Raw genomic sequence first — 26280 nt, forward strand, 5'->3', positions numbered from 1 at the left:
TGCTCAAACTGGCTGGACTTTTCTGTAAGGCATGTTCTCCAGGTTCAGGGCTTCAATTTTTGTGATAAAGAGGAGACAGGGAAAGGAGGCAGCAATGGCACATTTGCAAACAACACAGACTCTTTGAACAATAGTTACCTTCATGTGACGACAAGGTTACAAGCAGCACTGAGAGTGACAGTGAATGCGCCCTCCTTCCCGGCTTTTGACAAAATACTTTCTTAACTGCACAAGATGGGTGGGAGTAAAATAGTTTCAGCATGTGTACGCCCAGCAGTGCAGCTTTTGCCGTGTGATGGTACATCTGAGTTCTTTCCCTTAAGATGAAGGCATCACAGAGGCCATTGTCCAAAGGAACCTCAAGAATTACAATGGCTTGCAACATAAAGGTTCTACCTTTTCAAAAACCAAAAATAAAAAAACAACTGTAAAAGACGAAATATCCCAATAACGACAGAACACTGACAATCAAAAATGTGCATCACTGTGGAAAGCATTGATACTGAAAGAAAATCTGAACCTCCAAAAAGAAATATTACCCATCCTCCATTTAGAAAGGACTCAGTACCTGTTTGGACCAGTAATAGTTGTGACTTACTCACACAGGCAGTATCTGCTAGTTTGGACTGACTCACGCAGAAAGCAGCTGCTAGTTTGGACTGGGTTACACAGACAGTGTCAGCTAGTTTGAACTAGCTCAGGCAGTCAGTAAGTATCTGCTAGTTTGGACTGGGTTATACAGGAAGTAAAGGGGTAGGAGAGAACAGGAAGGGGAAGGAGGGAGGACTCAACATTCCACTCGGCTTCAGAGTGTTTTTTTTTCCCTAAATTAACCACTGACCATGCAATATGACAAGAAACATGTGCAAGTGAGTGCAAGCGTCCTCTTTGGAGGATTCAGCATGAAGAGGTTGCAAAGGATGTGTGCAAGACCAAAACACAAATATAGAGCTCCACAATAGTTCTGACATTATTGTCCATTTTTTTTTGTTGTTGAACAGTACAGGCAGTGATTTTGTGTGTGTGTCTGTGTGTGGGTATTTGTGTGTGTGCATTTATTCATTTTTTTTTTGTTTAAAATTTTTGATGTTCATGGAGGGAAGTGTAGTGGACATTCCGTTGGTCCTAAGTGCATAGGGGGGGGGGGGGGGGGTGTGTGAGAGGGAGGTTTTGCCTTTTGGCCTGCGTGTCCTGTGGACTAAACCATGTCTCAGTCAGAGAACAGGCTGGCGAAGGACTTGCGCAGGTTTCTGATGGTTTCTGCCTTCACCTCGTCCTGGCTAAGGCTGGAACGGGGAGCTGCCGTAGTTTCTGGAATGTTGAAGGCATTGGTAAGAGACTGGGATTTGCTACAAAGAGAGGAAAATGGCAGCAGAGGAGAGGAAAAAGCTATTAAAATCATGCAGCAAACCTTGGAATGGGGGATGGGTAAAAGGTGGAAAAGACATTGGAATGAATCTCCCTGGAGATATGGGGGTAGGGATGGGTCATACCTCACCCATATCTGCTTGGAAAACAGCTTCCTGTTTCCAATCATGCTACATTGTCTCAATTACTGTAACGGACAAATTAACACTCTGTACATTCCAGTACAAGTCCCGTACTTATTATTTGTACAATAGCCTTCAATTTACAAAAACTGTCCATTTACCGTTAGCATGTCAGAGGTTAATTTAATGGGACAAAGGCTGTCCCATCCTTCTAAAACCTCCTAATTTATTTCTACAAACCACTACAAGTGGCTTTGTAAGAGGTGCAGCTTAAAGCCCTACTCCTCCAGAGCACACCAAATTCACCAAACATTTTCTTACCTTGAATATAGCGTGACCCCCATGTTCATCCATAAACAATTAAAATTTGAACCAAAACATGATTCAGCACAAATAAAAATGACAGGAATTTTTTTTTGGCTCTGAAAAATTGTAAATGAGGCACAACCAGGCCACAATTCAGCTATGTTACCGTCTCTGTGCCTTTGTGGTTTATCCATGTAGATCAGGGCAGTTCAGCACAAAAGGAAGACCTTCAGCCAACTGGCTCTTTCAGCCCTGGGCCAAGTCAGTGTCTAATGCTGCTAGCATCATACTGATGGATAAGCTCACACTCCATAGACATGGGGAGCCCAGCTTTGACTACTGGCCCCTCCCCTTTCTACATGTTTGTGCGATACCAACCATGCCAGACCCAGCATCACCTCCACAGCCCGGCTGGCAGAACTTATATTTTTATCGTTGGTGAGTTTAATTTACCTTTTTGCTGCTGAGTTTTGCAAAATGACACAAAATTTAGAGACAATTACCAATACAAATGTAACTATAGCTGACTACCTACCTTAGCCTCACATGGAATATACTGATCTGATTTACTGGCCTATTACTCTATGTAACCTAAACCTGTAGGTCAGAAAGCTGGCTAATCGTTCATACAATGTGAATTCAAAATGCTTTATAAAATCACCCCAAAAACAGCACAGAAACATGCTTACTGAATCATTAAAATGGATGTGGGTGTAACAAACACACTCAGACAGGGGGGTCAGATGCTGCTGCTTTGGCTAGTTTAATCAGCTGAATCATGTTCATTTTCACAAGAAACCCATCAAAGGCTGCATCTGTCCACATACCATAACACATTACAATGAGTTACTTAGCTTGTTAATTAATTAGTTAGTGAGGTAATTTTAAGCCATGGCATTCCAGGTAAAACCACATGAATTATAACTATTATGCAGATGAGGCAGATTGTTCTGGTAACGAATGAAAGCAGTTTCTAGCTGATTACGCCCCCTTTTAAAGAATTTGCTTTGCTCATGAACAGAGGCCACAGCGCTATATAATGGAGTCCCTGCTTGGTTGTAATTAGTAATTGTCATGTTAACACTAATTTATTGGGGCAACCCCAAACTGAAAAATAATAGTAATGAAATGAAATAGTAGTAATGAAATAAAATATATAAATAATCAAAATGATTCATGAAAAGACCACAAGCAACAGGCAATCTATTCTAACAAATGTGGCCATGATTTCATTCACGACCTTCATTCGCGCACAAATACGCTAACAAAAATTGAGGGATGCATACAGAATTTCTGCTTTCTAATACTTGCACACCGCATTACGCCTACTCTATCGCGGTGGTTACAGCGTTTCAGCGTGCCGACATGCTGCGCATCCTTAGAGCTTCTTGATTCCAGTTTAGATGTGACTGAGACCATGAAGGCTTGGAATCAAGGGCAAGCACATGTGAGTGGAGCTATGCTCAATCATTGCAATCACACGACCAAATGCGACAGACAAAGTCGACGGCTCTTACTTCAGGTGGGGTGGGGCTCCTGACCCAGGGAGGTCCTGGCTGGGTTTCTGGGGGGGCTGAGGCTTCTGCTGCAGGGGCGGGCGCCCGCCTCCCGGTGCCCCCATCCCAGGCTGCGCCCCCTGTCCTTGGGCAGAAGGCCGGGGCTGCTGGGTGGTGGGGGCCATGGGGCGCCCCTGCTGGGAGGGGGGTCTCTGCTGCTGATGTGGGGGCGGCGCCCCCTGTGCGGGCTGTCTGGAGGGCTGCCCCTGACGCTGCTGGGCCGGTCTCTGCTGCTGCTGGCCCGCCGCGGGCCTCTGGGCCGGCCCCACCGGGGGGGACCGCTGCTGCTGTGGTTGCCCGGGTGACGGCTGCTGCCTCTGCATCTGCGGGGAGCTGCCCTGGCCCCGCTGGGATGGGGCGCCCTGGCCAGGGGGGCGCTGCTGTGGGGCCCCTCCTGGATTGACCGGCCTCTGCTGCTGCTGCTGCTGCTGCTGCTGCTGCTGTTGCGGGGCAGGCTGTTGCTGGGATGGAGGATGCTGGGACCTCGGGCTGGGCAGGTTAGCCTGACCCTGGGGGGGCGGCTGGCTCAGGCCCTGAACCGGCTGGCCTTGTGGGGGGAGGCGCTGCTGAGAGGGGGGGCTCTGGCGGGGGACTTGGGCGCCGGCAGGGGGCTGCTGAGGGCCTCCTACAGGTGAGAAAGGGTAAAACGCCAGGTTCTATTACCTGCAGAGCAGCATGCCTGGTTTCATTACCATGGAGCCTTATGGATGACCTTGCTTCATCTGAAACTTAGAATGTGGTTGCCCTCTGTCTTAACTCAGTGTCAGCTGCTTCACTCCCTCGTACTTTCGTGACAGACAGTCAGCATAGCTGCTCCGTGCCCATGCAATGTCTGCATCCCTGTGTTTCAACCCCCGGCAGTTTTGTAGCTCAGAGGGCATATCTCTGTCCTCTGCTCTGTGTGTCTATACCATGGTTTAAAACAGGAAAACTAAGGATCTGCAAATTTATAAAGAATAAGAATCACATGAATTATTCAGTCACTGACTGTCAGTGTGCTTTGATGTTTGATCATTCTTTGCTGTTTACATGGGAAGCCCAATTTATTTTTTGTGAGTGACAAGAGCAGACATGGGCTGACTGCTGCTTCTGGTCCTTCCAGAACAATCCAAAACACACAGTTTCGACTCAAGTCACACACAGCATTAAGTTAACCACCACTATGCCTACAACACATATTTCACACTTTGAAAACAGATTTAAGAGTAGGTCAGCTGCAGTGCAGTGCAATCTCTTACCTTGTGGAGGGGGGCGCTGTTGAGAGCCAGGAGCAGCCCCGGGTACCCTCTGCTGTGCGTGAATAGGCTGGGGAGATACAGCTTGCGGTGCTGGGGGCTACAGACACAGGAAGACAGCATATTTAAATATGATACAAAAACAAATAAATACTGCTCTTTCACAATCAACAGGCTGCTCTCTTAATTCATTTGAATGAAAAGCAATTGTGTGGTGGCTGGATAAGGTTAACACTAGCTCCTGTTGTTCTAACCTGTGATATACAGTGCTTGAGTTAAAGCCGATTGATCCTGGGTCTTACCTGCACATGTGACCATGCACTGGAGCTACACTGCTCATCCTTTGCATTGACGGTTGTGTTTGCGTATGAAGTGCGGACAGGTGAGCTCACCTGTGACGGCTGTCCTGCTGTGGGGCGGAGGGGGGAGGGAACGGAGGTAGCCGGGACAGTCTGGTTCATTTTAGAGACGACCAAATCAGCAATTAGGGCACGATCCTCGTCCTGCTGATCTCCAATCAGCGGCATAGAGCAGCCCACCACCTGAGAGAGAGCGAACACTCAGTCACACTGATGTTTGATGGAACCTCATTTACTGGTGAGTCATAATGAACAGAAGAGGAAAATGAAACAAGATAATGCGAAAGCTCTCTCCTTTGATTTTTATGATGATTCACAACTGTATCATAAAAAATAAAATAATACAAACATGGTCTTTAAATCCCCGAATGGCCTTAAAGTGATTGAGTGTAGTAAACATTTAATCACTACATTGTCTGCAACCTGGCATCTGGCCAGCGATCATTGATTTAAGTCTTGCGTACAGATATGAATTTGAAATTTAGCATGAATCTTGAGGAGGAGATTAAAGTAATCTCTAACAAGATTAAGATTAGAAGTGGTATTTTCAGAGAAAGGGATTTGTTGGGTAGTTTCTGGTTTACCCGGTTTAACACAATTTGGAGTATTTACCAAATTAAGTTATTGAACATCATTTCAGCATGAAGGCGGTTTGGAATGAGAAAATGGGAGCTACATATAATTTAATACAAAGCTTTAACTTTGATGTGTAGTGTCTCACCTCAATGATGTAATCCCTGCCATCTTTTCCATGGAGAGCCTCCACAGCACACATATCCAGACCCCCGAAGACCTCTGAGCAGCGGTCAACCCACAGCCGGTACCTGCAGGGAGAGTGAGCAGATCTCTCATCCTCTCTCACCCCTCTCACCCTGTCTCATCCTCTCATCCTCTCTCAAACTCTCTTACTCTGAAGAGAAAAGAGAGAGCTGCCTGGCCAGATGCCTAAATATTCAAAACCTCGGATCTCAAATCCAGGAATTCTGAGAGTCCCCAGTACAGAGACAGCTCTATGCCATATCTGAATGTGGTACATGTGCTACATGGCTACATCTTAAATATAAATTATAAAGATATACAATATTTTATATTTTAAAAAAGAAGATTACAAAGAAGAAACCTTAAGAAAAACGAGGAACCCTCTCACCTGTCAGACATGGCCACCTGCTCAAGCATGGCAGAGCCAGTGTTTGTTTTCCAGTTTCCTGAAATTGATGTCCTCCTATAAACCAAGAAAGGAGTCGTTTAAGTGTCCTACTATGAATCAAAAGCCCAGGTGGAGCACATGGTGGTTCTGTTACACAAAAAGAAAACTTACATGTAGGCTTTGTAGTTGTTTCCGATCTTCTGGATGCGGACATCGTACTTGGCATCGATAAAAGGTTCAGATGTGGCGTAGGTCTTGGTCAGGGCCACCACACTGGCAATGTCCTGGAAGTCATACTGATTGTCCACTTTCACCTGAAGAAATAAATATGGCTGTGTTTGTATCCAGGAGGGTGTGTAATTTCTTAAGAACTGGCAAAGATTTCTTTATTTGTAGCTAATTCATTGATGATGAACGACCTGGCTGATGATCAACAAGTCAGATGGCTTATTTTCTTAACACTGGAATGGAGAAATACGATACATAGGCCCAGGAAAAAAATATAATTTAGTTTGTGGCAAAGCTAGCTGTTATAAGAATCCAGAGCTACACATCTAAATTATAAACAATTATTTATCTTTAGCTGTAGTCTAATTTGATATATTCATTGTGCATGTGAGGTAGCTAATTAGATTGATTTCGAGGCTGCAAGCTATGCCTGCCACCTGCCAATCACGACCAATGGCTGCCTGCACACTGAGCAGAGAGACCGCATGACAAGGGGATCAGGCTACATTAAATAAATCTGATCAACACAAAGAGATTGCAGACTGTAAATGTAAAAACGTTATTTTCTATTTTCCTGAAATGACTGAATGTGATGTGCAGAAATATACAGATGGAACTTTATCTCTCTCATGTGTGTGGTGGGGGGGGGGGGGGGGGGGGGTGCACATTCGTGTGGCTAATAAAGTTTTATTTTCAAAATCTTCAAACCTTTTGAGTGCCTTATTTTCCACCTCATTGACTCTCTTAGACACTACTAACATATTATACGATTTGTTGTGTTGTTTGTCTCTGCCAGCTGTCCCAATATTCCCAATTTGCTTATTATGCTGAACTGAGAGACAGATTACAAACAGAGAAAAAGCATTTACATTTAAATTAACTACACAAAGTAAAAAATGAAAACAGTACATCTGGCCGAAAAAGAGGTTAAATTCAAAATCTAACCTGACTTTGTTCAGGATAAATTGAGTCATATTTCTAATTTATGTATTTACAGTTCTATGTCATGTTAGGAGCCAAATGTAAACCTTAAATTATAAGAAAAGCGATTAAAACTTTAGTAACTTTTTTGATTCGTGTAACAAAGTTAAGAAAAGACAAAATCTCATCCTACCTTTCCCATCCCAGAATGGGCGTGACCCATTTTTACTACCACAGGAAACCCAGGTGTGGTGATCTGTGAGAAGAAAACAGAGCAATTAGCCATTATCCACTTTCACCTATTGTAAGGCCGCTGAACTAAATAGTTATTTAACTGTAACCAATTAATGCTGGCCTTTGGGAATGGTGTGTGAAATATTTCATTCAGTAGATTCATGGCATGTGAAACTGGTGAAATGTAGCCCCTCTGGGAGCAGGCTAGGCTGAGCACGGACACAACAGCATTCTTTATTCTTACAGTGGCCGTGTTCACCATTCAGAGTAAGAACATCACTCAGATTGATCACCTCAGTGATGGAGAGCACAGCTGGTCAATGAATTGTTGGCGTGGGCAATTTCCAGGCAGTGTAAGTCACCTCTGACTCTTCCCTGCTCGTTCGAGCGGAGAAGCAGAAGAGGAACGTCATTGCACATCTTGTCATTGGGGTGCTGCAGCTGTTTTTTTAAAGTCGTTGTCTTTTAGCCTGCTTCTGTGTGCTGTAACACCCAGGGGGGTTATGCTCTAAGGAGCCAGTGAGCATTGCAGGTACAGAAGTATTGTTTTGCACAGAGGCCTTCCGTGGTGGTGAGATCACGCAAATGCCAAAATTGATAGTTTATAAATTAATAAATTCTGCAATTCACAAAAAAAAAGAAATCGCCAGTGGCTATGACATAGCAGTATCAGCCTAAGGTGTTAATGTTCAGCCAGTTGCTAGCGCCAGATCTTATGAATTTGCTTAAATAACGTTTAATACATTAAATACATTGAGAAAACATGCTGCTGAAGTTAAGGAGAAGTGCTGACTGACTCCTGGCCCTGAAGACTGCTCAACGCTAGCTGCCCTGGGCGGACTCAAGCTGGGCGCCTGAGCCGTGCAGCTCGTTACACAGCGCTAGGAGCACGTGCTGCGTGCTCGTCCCTTCCTGTGACTGCAGCAGATCATAGCAGCGTGCTGAGATCACAGCGGCCGTCACAGGCTCATGTTCACTGCACGCAGGGAGAGAGCCGCTCTGCGCCTGCAGCTCTGAGGCGCTCGCGCAGAGCCAGCAGGCCACACGTTAGGCAGCCCCGTGTAACACGCGAGCACACCACGCAAACACGCAAACACGCTGCTCGGGGTGTTACAGCACGGACTGCTGCGTGTGGCCCCCCCAGGTAATGGCATTTAGCAGTGGTGTAGTGCTTTACACGCACGCGAGCGGCGTGACACAACAAATGTAGCGTAAAGGGGGGTGTAGCAAAGTGCCTGCCGGCAGTGCTGCTCACAGTGAGCGGAAAGCTTCGCGCTGAGTCAGACACGGCCGCCGGCGCAGCCACACCCAGAGAGACAGAGAGATAATTAGTATGCAAGGGAGGAAGGAAGGCTGTGCTGCTGTGTCGGTGTGCTGCAGACCCCGATCAGACAAATAAAACACGCTCAAAGCACTTTCACTCTGAACAAAAAACCATACATTCCAGCCTCAGCGTGGAGTAGGACACCTGGCCATAAGGACGCTGTTCTTTACATCCCCCTCAGACGAGAACACAAGAAATGGAGAGAAAGAGGTGTAGACAACACCGTAGAGTTCAGCAGGTTGAAGTAAACCCTGGTTTCAATAATAATTATAGAAAAAGACCACTGCATTATGAACCAAACCCTCATAATCCCCATAACTCCTATCTGGGAGGAGGCCCTTACTCTGTGCCCAGACTGTGGCCAGGGGAAGAGAGGCAGCTGTCTCCCTTGTAGTAGAGGAGAAACGTCAGGCTCCTTATCACGTGAAGTGGGACACAGAGCCTCCAAATCCCCCACCTACTCTGTACGCCTCTGTGAGGAGCAGAGCTATATTGTAATACTACCAGCAGGGGGAGTCAGGGAGGCGAAGTGCACAGGCCGTCAGCAGAAGATGCTGAGGTCGCAACAAGCAGAGAAAACAAGCCCCGTGCGGAGGTGGAAAATAAAAGCCAGCCAGCTGAGTGAGGCAAAGAGCAGGCTCATTACCCAGTTTCAGCGACACAGACGCATACACATAACTGCGAGCAGCGGGGCTGAGACTAAAATACAATCTCCATACCACTGCAGAGGTTCAGACCAACACACAACCTCCTCACAGCTATGGGGGTTTAGACTCACACACAACCTCCTCACAGCTATGGGGGTTTAGACTCACACACAACCTCCTCACAGCTGCATGCCAAAAGCAAATGGAGACAGACTCCAACCACGGTGAGCTTGTCTAGTTTCTATCAGAGAAAGATGCAGGTGAATACCCTTCTGTGAAGGAGAGCCAGAGGACTCCCATACCATCTGTGCTTACCTGAATACTTGCTTTGTTTATACACACGCTTGTTTGTATGTATGTTTATGCCATAGAATCATCACTGACTGCACTAAGAGTTATTGCATAGACCACATAGTGTATATATCAAATTATTTCCCTTTTGTGATAATATCCATCTAAAAATGGTTGTCCCAAGTGCACCAAGTTAGTATCAACTTGACAAATCTGTTCAGGAGCAATGCTTTATTATATGCACATTATGTCTTCTGATTGGGATTTCTCTGGTGCATGCTTACAGTGGCAGTGAGCAGAATAATAGTAACGATAATATATCCATCTGAAGAATGGAATTATGAATCACTTCATTCTTGGGACAGTAGAGACTTTAGGGGACGTTTCACTTTGCACTTTGGGGGACTCAGGTGTAATGCAATAACAAGACAAATCATCTACTGCATGTAATCCTACAAATTAATTCCCAATAGTCTCATGGTAGTGAGGTACCATGTAGCGACCTTGTGCATAGTCATAACAAAAACTTTAATTATCACCCCTTGGTAATTCCCTGGCTGCCACTGAAGTGTATATTTGTGGCTGGCTGGTGTCCACATATACATGGAGGGCACCACTGTGATTGGCTAGCATCCAGGTGTACATGTACAGGGCCATTTTGATTGGCTGGCATCCAGGCATACATGCACGGAGCTACTGTGATTCGCTGATGTCCAGGTGTACATGTAGAGGGCTGATGTGATTGGCTGGCTACTCTTTTCACAGACGGCAAAATGGGCTCCAACCCTGAGCTGTACAGGGTCAAAGATGGCCATTATTTATGCCGCCCTGAAGCTATGAGGCCCACAGGACCCCTGCTCTCCTGGCATATAAATATAGCTGGTTCTGCCGGCTTTAGCAGATGCTGGCTTGTGCATCTCAGTCAAAGTGGCGCATAGGCTCGTGGTGCGCGTGCGTGCGGCCATGGCTGTCTCCAATCAGAGCGAGAACACTGCAGTGTTAGGCCTGTGTTTCTGTAGTGCTGGACAGATGGCACCCTCCGCGGGGAGACAGACTCACCATCTCCCTGTGGTTGGGGTAGTAGATCTGCTCGATCAGTGGGAACTCCTCTGGCCCCAATTGCTTGAACAATCTGGACATCTGAGCAAACTGGAATAAACACATTGAACCTTAAAACAAAAGTCATCACAGCCTTGCCACCATTTTCATTAAAATATAACATGACACAAGACTTTCTTTAGCTCTACCCTGCTTAAGTTTTTTGTCTGCATTTAGTATTTGTACAAAGCATTTTATATTGTGCCACTTTTGCTTTGATATGTTTTCAAAGAAGTACTGATCTATTTACTTTGGTAAACTTCCCAGAAAGCCCTTTGTTCTTTGCTGCTATTTGACACTCAAGTCTGTGCCGTGGAAGCATACACATGATCTACACATACTGCCATGCTCTGCAGAGTATACTGTGAGGGAAGCTGACACACATATTACGAGACCTGTCGAATCGGTGGAGTTGGGGGCTGGCACTCTACGTGAGGATTGAAGTCAACAAAATCACCAGCTGTTTCTATCAAGCTACACTACTATTCGTTGAGCTTTAACGTGTCATAAGTTAATGAAGGCAGATAGACTAAGGGAAAGCTCACCACCCATGGCTTGTCGCAGAAGTTGTACACAGAGTGCAGAGAGTTGACGCTGGGAAGACCGGCATACTGCAGTCCGATCACAATGTTCCGGAAGTCTCCGTTCTTCGCCATGCTGAAGGCGTGCTGTCGGACCAGCACAAAGTCTGGCCTGAAACACCTGTGGGTTGCAGCGTTGGGCAGGACCAGAGAACAGCTTAGAAAACATGCTGAACATCTGCTGCTTATTCAGCTTCTTCAAACAGACACACTTCAAGCAGCAGTTCTCCTCAATCCATTGTCATGGTAGCGTGCTCTTTTCCAGTATTAATATTTCCAAAGATGTCAAAAATAAAGCCTCATTGGCTCTTGCCATTTAGGAAATTACTCTATAATGTGAGGAATTAAAAAGATCACATTAACATGAAATAAATCATAAATGCTTTAATAATTGAAGCAAATGAGTGAGCCATAAGACAGGCAGTATTAAATTACCCTTGGGATGAGATGATGGTGAAGACACCACTTCACAAAATAACATCATATCTGAAAAAACGTTACTTCTGAAAATTTTGTTCCACTTTGAAAATACTTGTATGTCTGCAAATTTTCCACAGAGCATGCCTTTGGAATTCAGTATATGCAGTTAAATTACAAATGACTTCTCCTAGTCTCTGTGGAGTAGACACAAAGGAAAGGAAACTTACTTGGTGACCTTGTTGCCATTTCGAATTGCCTCAATATCCACACTGTAGCTTCCAGTTGCGTGAGCTACCAGGTTAATTTCTGAGAATTCGGCCTTGGAGAAAAAAAAAACATCGAAAAAAAGTAACAACATATCCAGTTATTGGTTAGAGGTGACCATTTCCCAGAAACAGCTGGTGCTGCAAAGCCTATATGCAGGAGAATGTTCAGAGGACAATGGATAATGTAGCACAAGCATTAGAGAAATCTCTCACTCACGTCAGCACTACTATATTAATCAAGCACTTTTAACAGCATTCATTTCCTGTAACAGCTCAAGGGGCTTTCAGCTGAGACATGTGCGCTACAGTGAGAAGAAGAGAGGAACTAAGCCAAAGTCAAGAACAGGTGAATGCTGCCCCTTAATACTAAGATATCCTGAGCTTGACTGTCTGGTCAGGGAAGATATCATTTAAAAATCATCTGAGAAAAGACTTGCAGGCAAGGTAATGTAATATAATCTTTGTCCTATCACTTTCTCAGGAAAAAAGGCCTCAGTGATCAATGTTTAGATTACATAAATTTTATGTTGCTGAGGACATACAGTATGGTAAAGTCTTGGTCCTTCTGTCTTTCACTCCTGCTTAATTGATTCTCAGGCTTCAGATGTATCCACAGGCCAGAGGCTTTACCCTGACCTATATCATTGCATTTTGGGTACAGCCCCTGGGATTGCACAGCTAGCAAACACAGGCCTGACAGTCAGAGCTTGCATTCTTTGGCTTGGTGACTTATTATATTCAGCTGGAAGCCCGTTGTCTCTTCTAACCCTTTGCGAAGGCTCAAATACACACTGATCATAGACCTGAAACAGTACAGAACAGTACTTCATCCAGCTTCCAAAGCAAAGGTTTACCACTGTTTACATATCTTGAAGCTTGCATGTAAGTACGATCTGTGAGTATCACTCATCAATGAAGCCAAAGGGTCTCGGTCGGTTGTAAAATGTGTGCATGCTATCCACACAAGTCGGTAATGGAAAATGACATTCCACCCTAGGGACATTTTTGGTGTAATATGAACTGATATTTCAGTTTGCTAAGCCTTCTTGCCCTTTTAGGATCAGAAAATAGAGACAGTACATAAGCATGCACAGATGACAAAACAAATACAAAGGTTGATCTCCCTATGGTCCCACATGGGGGTGGCGCTAATGGAGGGCATGCCATCTATATACTATATATTGGCCCAAATATAAGGCGGTGCTATTTATAAGGCAACCCTCTCTTCAAACCCCATTTTTATCAAAATTGCAGTAATTTCAAAAATGCATTATCAAACCAAAAAATATATATACACAGCTTCAACAGTCACTGGTATGTGTGTCTGGTGCACATTTCCTCAACTGAAATCAGGTAGAACTTGTGTTTGTAACCCAGCAACAAGATTTGAAATTCATTATGCCACCAATAACTGTTGACATGTCATGACAAAAAAAAAAGTAATTTTCCTTATCAATACTAAAAAATATGCCATTGCATTTGTCAAAACAGCTCACATCTTGCTCCATCATCTCACCCTATTTTGCTCTTTTTAGCAGCAAGAAATTTCTTTGATGCCTCTGTTACATTAACTGTGACCTAGACCTCCAGTGCCCAGCATTCAAAGAAAGGTTTTTCCATCAAGAGATGGTGAAATGCATTCTGCAATTTGTATAAGGCTTTGATCATTGCTGAGCCATAAACAATTTCAAATTAGCTGGTTTTACTTGTTTCTTAAAAATACTGATTCTTACTTCAGCAAGTTAAAAAGCAACAGATATATATATTTTTAATTGCAGTTGATTTCTCCTTCATGGACATCACAACTCCTTCTCAATCCCTTGGATACTGGGCCAGCTTTTTATCCACTTTTTTAGACACAGTCCCAGCAGACAGGCCCATTGTCCTGCTGCAAACTCCACTGATGTTGCTTAAGATAATGTCACCACCTTATCCCACTTAGCATTAGCATTAGTAATTGTGAACTGTCTCCAAATATAGGGCAGGTTGCAGTTTTTAAACGTATTCTGGGGGAAAAACCCATCTCATATTTGGGCCAAAAATGGTATTCAAATTTAGCATTGCATACCCTGTTAGCTATTCAGTTATGTCTTATTGTACCTCCTCAGCATGTGTGCTAGGCTTTTCAGTCACAATCCTTTCAGCCAATAAGGATTAGAGTGCAGGAGCAGCTGTGTGGAGGAGTGGTTCAGGCCTTGGGCTTGAAATCACAGGATTGCAGGTTCAAATCCTAGATGGGACATGTTGTTATACCCTTGTGCAGAACACCTACAGTCAGTGTTCAGGCTAACCTCTATGCTAGTAGTTAGGCAGCTGCATATAGTTGGAACGATATGGTGCCATGCAAGTGTCACATGATTTGAGTACTTACTCATGGTTGCCACACCTGTCCAAGTATACACAGATAGCTCACCTTGCAGCCTGTGATGACAGTCCATCCCAGGACAATGAAGTTTGATTGACATGTCAGTTTGCTACCCAGCATTTTTTTTAAATTAATAAATATACTATACTGTACATACGTGTATATATATGTAAGCAATTGGACAGTGGATAATTAGTCCTGCTTTGAAAACAGAAACCTACACTTATATATGATTATCTTATCTCATTGTACAAAGCAAATTCAGACATTATTATTTTGCTCCAGAAAACAAGACAGACACATTCATTTATACCTTTTTCAATTTACATCCAATATATACATACCTACACCAACATTCTGTATAACATTCTGAAGTTCATTGCAAGCTTCTGAAACTACATAGAGGCCCCAAAGGGTATAATGGGTGGTAACCACTCAGAAGAGATTCATTAACAACATGCATTACCAAAGTTAAGGTCAGAGAGCTTTCCAAAAATGCAAACAGTCATTGGTTATAAAACAATTCACAAAAATGCTGAATCACACACCATTTACTGTAATACTGTGAATATTTAAGGTTACTGACACAGTGGCAGACCTGCCAGGAAGAGGGCACAGGTCTGTCTGCATTAACAAGATGTGAGACAAGTGGTTTGGGAGGCAACCGTAAATCCTAATTCCCTAATGCAGCAGTTGGAGATCTCCTAATCAAACTGGAATCTTCAGCATACAAAGTGTCAAAAGGTATCATTCGAAGTCACTGCACTGTGACAGCAGCATCATGGCCGAGTTGCAAGGAGGGAAATTCCTCTGAAGGCACGCTAAATAAACTGGGCCCTGATAAAGTGCGTCTGAATGACAATTGGAGCCATGACTTATAGTCACACGAGCTGAAATTGAGCTGTTGGATCATGCTCACTGTAGTTGTGCTTTTGGTGTAAAAAGGTGAAGCATGTGCTGAGAAAGAACCCATGCTCAGTGTGAGATCTGTCGGTGGGGGGGGGGTCTGTTGTGTTCTGGCTTGTTTTGCATCTGACAGGTCCTGGAAGCCTGGTTAAGACAGAGACTGTCATGAACTCCAACACGTACCAGGGCATTTTGGCCAAAAATGCTGTTCTCTCTGCCAAGAAGCTCAAACCTGGCCAAAAATGGACATTGCAGCATGATAATGATATAAAGCATTCATCATACAAGCTACGTAGAAATGGTTAAACAAACGCAAAATCAATATTTGCAACTTGGCAGCTCAATTTCCTCAATCCAAAATTTGTGGTTCAACTAAATAAAAACAGTTCCCCAAAAAGAGATCTAAGGAACCCAGAGCAATTCTGCCAGGGGAGTGAATAAATATGACCCTCATGTTTTCTGCAATAACATTTATTATTTAGCAACAATATGACAAATATATCTGTTGAGTACACATTCATTTCAAACATACCTCACAAAAGCCATATGTATGCCACATTACAGAACTTCTACACTCCAAATCACTGAAACACATTCACTTTACTGCTTATGGATTACCTTATAACTATATAACTACACCCCCAGAGGCTGCTGTACTTAGAAACTGCAGCAGTCCTGTACACTGACCAGTGAGTGTGATGATAAATAAAGTTCTGTCAATAATATTTAGCATAGTTCACATATAATAAAAAAATATAAATACGTCAGTGTTTAATGCATAGCTCTGTTTTAGTTGGGAGTGCATTCTGTGCCAAACAGCTGAATCAAACTGAAATCGATCGAAGGTCAGTGCTTGAGGAGAAATCATCCATATACAAAGGTGCCGTGGCTCAGAGACGCTGCCTGTACCGCCGGGCTTTGAGATGGTATCAGCTTCCGATGCCAAAAATGTCTCTGCTGAAAGGCAGAGGATTAACCCAGACAAGGAAAAGCAGAATTCTCTCTCTGAGAAAAGCAGTGATGGCTGATGTTAAATGGGGTGTGGGAGATATCAGTGAATTAGCAACAGTGCCAGAAACGGAATGAGCAGTAATGACCATAATAAAATATGTAGTGGAATTTGAGCTGGGCATACACAGCCAGACCTGCCTACAGTCAGAGGCTATCAGTGATGATTACGATGATTACCAATTATATTTTTTCTTACCGTTCTCTCCAATTTTTCCCTACTTCTACTGTAAATAACAGCTAATGTGTTCAAATATATGGAGTGGTCATTCATAGCTCTAGTATCAAATCATATACCTCCCTTGTGGGATTATAGAGAAATAAGCATCAAAGTTTTAGCCACTGAAAGATATCGAAGTTTTTATGGAAAAAAAAATCACATTATTATTTTCCTTCAGAGGACTTTCATGCATCTGTATTATAGTGCAGCTAGAACAAATCCTTTGAGTGCATATTGCAATCAGTTCCTAAAAATGAAACAGTTTTATTTCCAAGGCAACTCATTAAAATGCCATGACAACTGCAAAAAGCTGGATCTTACTAAACAAAGCCCTTAAATGCTGCATGAACTGCGTGAAATGCTCCTGATTAGGGAAGTGTCTTGCTCTGAACTCTGTCTATGGAGCAGTCAGACAACTCCCGATCTATATACTGGCACAGACACTACAATTCCCAATATTCTTTTGGGCCAGTTCTATCCTGAAGGAAGCAGTCCTGTCATTGAATTTCAGCAGGTGTGCCTGACATGGCACCCATTCCAGCAGGGTCAGAGGTCAGCTGCCCCCCCAGCTCTGCCCCTACATGCCCACTGATGAGAGAGAGAAGCTCCCAAATGACAAGACACATGACTGCTGTCAGTGTGGAGGCTCATGTGAAAACTATGGAAACTATGGAAACGGAGGGAGAGAAAGTTAAATTGCTACCGTTCACCTCTGAAGGGTGCTTTGTCATTATTGATTACTGCTGTTTTTCTCAGTTCATTCCAGTTAAGCGGGCAGCAATGACATTGCAAGCAATTAGCATCTGAGCGTAGCTCCACATTATGTTCTCCTGTTTAAATGTGGTCACTTGAGGTAATTAAAGGGTTCATTTTGAGGAATTAGCTGCCTTCACACTCTGTTGAAAGAGGTCTTCCCAACCACAGAGGGATATGTTATGCTTGGTCTGTGTTAAACTTTGCCGTTTGTCTCTAGCTCAGTTCTCTTGACTGCAGACCCCACAGCAGAATACACAGAGCAGCTGCCTGCACTAGCACTGCCAGCTATGGGAACGTAGTTACAGGTGCTTACAAAAGAGCTGTGAGCATTCATTACAAATGTCATTCATTACAGTATGACTCCTTTAGCTACGTCTTGTAATGTTTCTAACATCTTAGAAAAACTGGACACAATGCAAAGATTGTTATTGGCAGCACCCATCCATTTACAGGAGGCGTGTGCCATGTTGTGGAAATGAAAACGTTCTGATTCCCAACTGTGGAATTTTACAGTTGGCATGCCCACTACTGCTGGTCCTGCTCTCGGCCACACTGAGCATTATATCAGAATGCGAGCCGTGGCAGCCCAGACCTGGCCAAAGTACGCCTGGGAGCAAAGCAAACAAGGCCGAAGCCCCTGGTCATGCTGCAGTCCAGCCTGGTCAGGCTTAGTCGCTGGGAGAATTCGATGTTCACAAACACATAATCAAATAAAAAAATTAGGTGCTGCAGCTGGAGGGCCTAAGAATAATCCCAGCTGGGATTTGTTAATAATGGACTTTGATGAGAAAATCTATTGCACTACCTTTTCAAGAACGCTACAGACTGTTTGTTCGTATTAAAGAGGGTCATTAAAAGAATATTATTGTGTTTATTCTTATTTCCAAGCTTTGTACATCTACAAAACCTTTTACCTTGATTTTGTAATTAGGAAAGCAGTGTGGTGTAGTAGTAAGAAACAGATCTTGAAACCCAAAGGTTGCCATCTCGATTCCGAGTTGGGATACTGTACCCTTGAGAAAGGTGTTTGACCTGAAATAAACCCTGCAGGTGCTTGATATATATCGGTGCTTGTTAAGCAAATAAAGAATGTAAAATTAATTCTGCTGTGTTCATAATAATACAGAGACAATAATACAGCACTTCCTCATTATTCCAAAATCTTTCTGTGAAGCTTCTTTAGGCAGTCACCAGCAGCAGCGCTGGAGAGAACAACCACTACCAGTTCAGCACCATGGATAGCAACATTCTAATTGCCTTCTAGATAGTGCAATCATTATTTAGCGTTGGAGCCCTGCTGATACCAATCTAAGTCTCCCAGCATGGCTGCATTATAACTCAGTGAGAGTTTATAATTTTGCATTTCAAAGTATTAGGAGGCTTTATTATACACCTGTTTTACTTATTCTGATGTTGTGAAACATTAACAAAAATCTTTAAGCAAACAAATCGTATTAAGGATACAGTCAGCACGCAGAGGTCAGGCAAAGTCACCCATATGGAAATATATATATATATATATATATATATATATAGAACATGGCCAGACACCACCCCTTGAATTTTTAAGCAAATTGAAATCTGTAATCTGACCACTGGTTAAATCATGGCATATATTCACACATCTACTCTTCATATAGGTATCCACTTCTCAGTAAAATACCAGAAAGCCTTTTAAATTCAGCAGACAGAGAACATCCAGTTTTGGTTTTTGGCCAGACAGTCATATCATGGAGACAGAAAACATCATCTGCATCACCTGAATGGCTACTATATGTCTTTCATTTATTTTTTTTTTTTACAAAAATGTCTCCTAAAATGAACCATGTACATGTAAATCACAATCACACACGTTCTTCTGCACATGACACCAGCCATGACTGTAGGCAGCCATTTTGTGCCTGGTCCCCACTCCTTCCACATCATTGTTTTCATTGTAAAAGCTTCATTTGCTACACTCCTATGCTCTGTAGTACTGATGATGGCAATTTCTTTATTTGCCAAATATTGGCAAATAATTGTTGTAATTCACCTAGCAACACCTAAGACTAATTCAGCAATATATGTTGTATGTCAAACATAATTTTACTGTTGGTTCATTATAGACCACGCTTGAGACAGTGTTAGTTACACTCAACACTACAGGTATGACAAGACAGGACAGACTGATTGCCCTCTCTTCCTAAATGACACTTTCTAACAAGTATTGGTTCTCCCTGTTATCTAAGCTTAACTCAACCACCAAACTGGTTGCAAAGATGGGTTGACTTCTGTGTTAAAGATACATTTAAATGATTTTTCCACGAGGCCATGAGCTGATTTTATCATAATATTTTATTTTAGGTTTAGATATAAGGGTTGCTCTTATACGAATCATCCCTGGGGACATTTATGAACCATTCCTGTATATTTTTTCAGTTATAAACTTTTATAACCAAGAACCTCTGTGTATTCCAATGCATGTTATCTGCTAACTCCAATATTCCAATGGCAAATAACTGAACATGAACTAGAATTTCATAGCATGAAAGATTATATCATTAAAACATGGATATGTCCAAATGGTACTACATACACTCTGGTGGGCATAAGACATATGCCTCCATGAAAAAATATGGAGAAACAATTTTTGTGGGAAGGCTTAATTTAAATGCTTATTTTGTATGTTTGATAAAATGTTTCAGAATGATCGCAGCCAATGCAGATGTGTTACATAACATATGTAAAGCTAATAATCTTCTAAGAGTATTATGTAATATAAAACAGTATTTTAGAATATCTTATTCCTCAGTATCACACTGAAATGACCTGGTGAATGCTAAGCACTGGACTGACTAGCTGAATGCTAAGCACTGAACTGACCGGCTGAATGCTAAGTACTGAAATACAGCCTCGTGCGGAACAGCACTGTCTAGAAAAGCGGTCTGTGTCAGAAAGCACTGTCATGACAGCTCCAGTAAGAGCACCATTGTCCTTTTACTGGAACATCCCTACTTTTCTGGCTTTGTCAACTCTCACATTCACATAAGCATACAGATTCTTTCGCCTGGACTCTAGGTGTCATTGACATCGCACAGAATCATGAGACAGGATATATCAGACGCCTTACCTGTTCCACTTTGATGTCAAATTCACCATGCACCTTCTTTCCTTTGAAAACCTTGGCCCTGAGAAAGAGAGAAGGAAAAATCTTAGACTCTGTGGATGTACTTTCATAACATGGAGCTAGAAAAATCTGAGTATCAAAATTACAGCATGATTCATCCACACGTGGAACATTGCAAAACAGCTCTGCCAAGTGCTTTGTTAATTATGTCCTTTACCACACACACTCTTCCCACAGCTATCAGTTACAGTCATCACCATGATAGAAGCGGCCGCAGGTGAAATCACACTTTGCTGGTGAGGAGAGGGGTGAGTCAGATGAATGAAAAATGAAAAACGTGGAAAGCAGCTCATGGCCTGGAGAGGAAGTGTTGTTCACAGGCATGGTGGTGAATCAATGAGCGTAAATGAGAAACCACAAGGGAAAGTGCATCCTTCAAGTGAGATGAGGGCAACAACAACTGACCATGTGATATATCACAGACTTGACAGTGAGAGGCACTGGGCAGATCCATAGAATTATAAATCAACAGAATCTTCAGGAATCAGAAGAGGTCAGTGAACATACAGTGGCGTGCTTGACAATGATGGCTTACACTTACTGGCAAGGTACAATTCATTAGTTGTACTCTCCAGCTATGTGTAACCATAAAAACTCAAACACACTCTGGAGTGAAGTTTTGTTCCCATGTCAAGATTACATATACTGTTAATGGGATAGAATTATTTTAGTTGAACTGCTCTAATTAAAAAAGAGAAAGCAGTGGCTATTTAGATTTACGAACAAGTGAGCTGTTTTTATTTTCTTCAAGGTAGAATTTTTGAATATAGTCATCCCTTTGGCTCATTTGATAAGTCGTGAAAACTCGGGACGGTTCCGATACCCTGAGGACCCTGAACTCCGCACAGACATCGCTGGATGTAAAAATCTAAAGTAAATTGTTCGTTCGTAGCGCTCTGAGCCTTCATCCAGTCCAGTGGCTGCGTTTGTAAAGTGACCGGCAAGTGACCACAGTTCTCTCTGCAGCCAAAAAGTCATCTATTAGTCCCCAAAGACTGCGAATCATGTTGGCTAAAATGACACTGGTTGTCCCTGGCGTTTGTGAGATCTAAATTGTGAGTCAAAACGCCCTGAGGCGTACGCATAAAACTCCAGTAGCTGGATGGCGTAATTCGTGACTGTCCTGTCATTTAAAGATGAACGACGCGTAAAAATAATTCCCCAGTCTTACTGTGAAAGGTAGGCAGTGTCGTTGTGGAAAGAAATCTCCGTGTTTCGTGCAGTCATGTTAAGTGTATGAATCACGAAATTGACAATAAATACCGTAACACTGGTAACAAAGTTCACCGCTCCATGCTTCATGCTCGGCTAAATGGTGCCCATTGTCTGGCATTGCATAGCAAAATCATCATTGCTTACAGTATTTACACTCATTCCATATAATTTCATGTCATATGACCAAGTATCTCAAATTTGAATTAAAAATAATTAATAATATAGGAATCTCGTTTGTATACGTCAGACAGTTAAATGTTCTCCACTGTCTACCTCCTTAAGACGAGACAGATGTTATATTTTAACGTTAGTACTGTGGCGATGTCGCTTTACATCTCACTTCAATGATATGCAAATCAGAAACAGGGACGTGTTGTGCAGTGGTGCCATCTATCAAGACTAAAAGCCGAAGCAGTCGGGAAAACTACCTGTATAGGCTTTTATGCATCGCTAATCAGTGGTATCTGCGTATCCCCCTGTGTCGCATCACTATAAACTTGTGGGGTGTGCCACTGGCTGATGATCTTTAACAGGTTCAATCAAACAGAGCTCGCTGCCACTATCTCCCTCGGAGGAAGGCTGGGGCAACTTTTGGAGGCCCTAGGTCTGTTTGTGACGCCTAATAACTGTTCCCTGCACCAGCTGCATGTCTTTTTAGCTTTTTTAGACATGGTATTGGCCAACGTCTAACTGTCCTCGTCCTCTAGGAGGTGCTGTATAGTCTCGGTTTCAAACTATTTGGGGACATACATAATATCGTTCACATCTTCAGTTCATCGAACGAAGTATGTTTAGCGCAGGTGATATTCTCATTTCGCCTGACCCTATATAGCCTCCGAATGGATGTCATGCCATAGTTATTACAGTGCAGGCGTTTCAGATGCGCAGTGCAAGCAAAAAATCCTTCGCAGTCATGTCACAAAAATCACCTGTAAATTGCTGCACAATGTTTTTGTCTATTTTTCATTTTAATTGCTTCCTGCATTAACTGATTGAACCTAGCACCACTGACATACATGCAGTCTATCAGGAACTGAATTTGATAATCCTGCTTCACCTGCATACTGCACGCTTGGGTGGCTAGACATTGACATGCTTACGCAAATGGGAGATGGATTTTGTATTTTAAAGCGTCTACTGTAAGTAATTAAAAACTCCTAATATGGTATATGGCCTAAAATTCCTGTTTGAACCAGGTCAGATCTGTCGCTGATGAAATTTAACCAGTGATGCTGTGCATCACGGAGATACCTTACTATTGTATGTAACCTAGCACTGTACAATGCTACCCCCTGGTGGCGTCCTTGACTTATGCACGTTTGTGTTACTCCTTGGCACTTAAATATTTTATGCCTTAGATCCTCTGTAGTATTTTATTTTGGCGTTTCCCCCCACAGCAGCAACATGGCAGACAGCTTTATAAATTCCTGTAAATTTTACAATGGAAATACTTCGAGGTTATTACAGTATTGCGTACTAGTCTCCAGACATTCAAGCACCAATTACCAGAAATAATTAAGATTTACATCAGTTACATTCTATAAAAGAGAGAACCTACAACAATTGCTATGTAGCAAACAAAATCAATGCTAATTTACATGGAAATATGTCTTAGAGTGATGTTGCTCCCGCACCAACGTGAATAATGATGACTCATTTTAATCTGGCTAGGTGATGCCTGCGCGTGAGAATAGCTAGGTTAAATAAATGATTATAAGGCGCCTTATCACCCATATATAACACAAATATATTCTACATTCCTTTCTGCACTGACACATGTAAAGGAAATCACTTATAATGAGCACAAAAGGTATATTCATAGTAAACATTTGCACAAATATTTTAGCAGCTAATAAGAGCATTTGCCTCCTTACCAGTCTGTCTGTTGGTCATCGATAACCAAGAGGATCTTGGATCGCGCTGGACCGGTGGCTCTGTCGGTCGCTTCGTTGAATGTCGCGGCGGCGGCCGCAGTGGTCTGTTTGACAGCATTTGAAATCGAGGAGAAGAAGCCGGTACCGGCGGACTGGCTGCTAGACTGGCGCCTTTCGGCTGGTCCGGGGGACACCGCGGGGCTATGCTGAGGCGGGTCCGGGCGCTGCAGGTCACTCATATAACCATTTGGCAGGTTGGACATAAAATTGCTGTCCGAGAGTCGGCGACGCAGATAATTCATTTCGGCGTTAAGAGGTACAGCGCAAAAATAGAGAAACTGTGATTGTCTTGCCGATTAGTTAAATACTCTGGCAGCTATGTTGCGTCTTCGTGCAGCTAGAGAAAAAGCCAGGTAGAGGGAAAATGAACGCGATTCCCTTAAGAAATATAGCAGTTTACTCTATGCCGCGTCCTAAAATGATCCGAGCGGAGACGGATTGTCTGTGTCTGCACAATCAAGGTGTCACGCAGCGAAAAGCAAAGGACACCACTTAAATAAAAACATAGATCTGAAATACTTCTTTGCCAAGCCGATTTAAACTCAGATAGAAGGATTTTTAAGTCCACGCCTAAGGCTTTTGCATTAGATATTTTCCTTTTCCAAATTCTACCTCGGTCTCACACCGGCCTGTATCCCGTTAATGTTCCCTCATGATAAACCGATAACAGCTCCTTTACGTGTGAAAATAAAATATCTAAGCAAGAGACCGACAAAGAAGTAATTGATATAAATGTATTGATACCTCCATAGGATAGTGTGTTCCTGTTTTCGATACAGATTGAATTTCCTTTTTATACACAAATTATTGGTATTATTCTTATTTTGCGCAGCATAAATATATAAAAAGAGGATAATTACTGTAGTTGCAAAAATGAGTGGGTGCGTCTGGCTTCGTTATCTTCTCCGCATCTGACCACACTAACGATGCTACTGCCTGAGCTCCTCTGAGTGGAGGTAAGGACGGGGCTTCAGAATTTCCGGCTATTGCGCCACCCCCTTCGCCACTCCCTCTTTCAAGTTCCTCACGATTTTTTCCCTTTCGGTCCCGCGTCACCACCCCTGAACTGAGATCATTTTGACACTTGGTTCATTCTATGCAGGAGTAGCGCAGGTTCAGCGGAATCCTGAGGGAGGCTCCGTTGAAAAATTAATCAACGAGGCGTTGCCATGGAATGGGATGGTTAAGTGCGTGCGCTTGTGCGCGCCCGTGTCTATATGACCGTGTGTTGCACAGGTTGTCTAATGTACGTTGTTGTGCTCATTTAGGAGGTGCGTAGATGAGCTTCAGTGTCTGCAGAGATTCATCCAGAAGGTATTGATTTCACGTCGTTCTCTAGCCTTCATTGTAATCCAGTGGAGGAAGGCGAGAGAAGTTAAACATCTGTCAAGTGACATTTTGTGGCTCTGTCAGTTACTGAAGACACGTCCTTTCATTATACACAAGAAGAAAAGACAGTTATCTTGCAGGATAAAACTCTTTAATTATCTCTGACTTGTCTATAGTACACAAATTTTTATCTTTGATGCTTAAGTTGTCCAAAGTGTGCACAGTACCCTGAAACCCTCCTACAGCAAAATGATCAATTAATCAATAACCACTATACAGATTCATACATCAATAAAATTTACATGGCAAACCAACATTTGCAGCCAAAATGCCACAAACTACAATGCAACTCTAGTGGTATTTTAGGCATTTTATGTCTCCATAATTGAAAAAAAAAATCAATTCATTACCAGCAATTAACCTGCAACCAGCAAACTGAGATCTAACCGTTCAGAAATGTGAGGACACGATTTATTGATTCACTGAATTTACTTAATGAAAAATACAAGCTGTTACTGCAGCATGGCCCTCAAGGGCATTCCTTCCAATCATCTACCACTGAATGGAATTAAAACCACTTGAGAGAGACAAGGGTAGATAGGATAGGGTTCATGTCATTGAAAATATGGCCTGATGTTGAACAGGCATTTTGTTAAAAGCATTCATTGACAGAACGCTCATAGGTAACTCTAAAAAGATTTAATGATTTAATGTTCTTGTTCTCCACCTTTCTTTTACCCTTTAAAATATAGGGCAAAACCAGGGTGGCTCCTAAAAAATTTGTAGATCCATGTCTACCCTCTTTATCTCACCACCTTCATTTTCAAACTTTGGTGTGTAAGACATGGTTGATTCCATCCTCTGTCATCACTCTATTCACTCATTTTCCACTCTTTCTGTCCTCCAGCTTTGTCTCACTGTAATCAAACTGATGACCTATAAGAACTTGCTGGACTACCCTAATCAAACATACATGCTAGCTATATGCTCTCGTTCAAGAAAACTGAGTTATCAAAGTAAAGCTGTGAGATACAGAAACAGACACACGCACAAGCCTTTTTAGGTCATGGAAATGCAGGGATTGTGCTCTGATACGCCCTCTTGTGGCAGGTTGCGCAAGGTCAGGCTAACACCTGCTGTGGCTGCAGAGTGCACTGCACCATTGAGAGGAAACATTTCAGCATCATGCTGGCAGGGAATGGAAAAGGGAGGATATGCATGCCACGCAGGGCACTCAACAGGCAAGCATGCATGTTACATTATGTCTGTTTCTTAGTA

General features: G+C 42.8%; 1 protein-coding gene across 2 annotated transcripts; it reads right to left on the reverse strand.

Moving 5' to 3' along the window:
• Positions 1 to 1130: 1130 nt before the first annotated feature.
• On the reverse strand, positions 1131 to 24647 carry syn1 (synapsin I). Of its 2 annotated transcripts, none has more exons than XM_036533297.1 (13): positions 23614 to 24647; positions 20468 to 20525; positions 12065 to 12156; positions 11382 to 11538; positions 10798 to 10887; positions 7436 to 7498; positions 6265 to 6407; positions 6094 to 6168; positions 5668 to 5770; positions 4980 to 5129; positions 4591 to 4687; positions 3314 to 3977; positions 1131 to 1349 (listed from the first exon to the last, which is right to left on the reverse strand). In XM_036533297.1, the coding sequence occupies exons 1-13, from the start codon at positions 23913 to 23915 to the stop codon at positions 1211 to 1213; spliced, it is 2133 nt and encodes a 710-aa protein (XP_036389190.1). In that variant the 5' UTR covers positions 23916 to 24647; the 3' UTR covers positions 1131 to 1210. The 2 variants fall into 2 exon arrangements, with proteins under 2 accessions (XP_036389190.1, XP_036389191.1); XM_036533298.1 differs by having other exon boundaries at positions 1211 to 1311.
• Positions 24648 to 26280: the final 1633 nt, after the last annotated feature.

Source organism: Megalops cyprinoides, chromosome 7 (assembly GCF_013368585.1).
Source record: "Megalops cyprinoides isolate fMegCyp1 chromosome 7, fMegCyp1.pri, whole genome shotgun sequence".
NCBI classification, from domain to species: Eukaryota; Metazoa; Chordata; class Actinopteri; order Elopiformes; family Megalopidae; genus Megalops; species Megalops cyprinoides.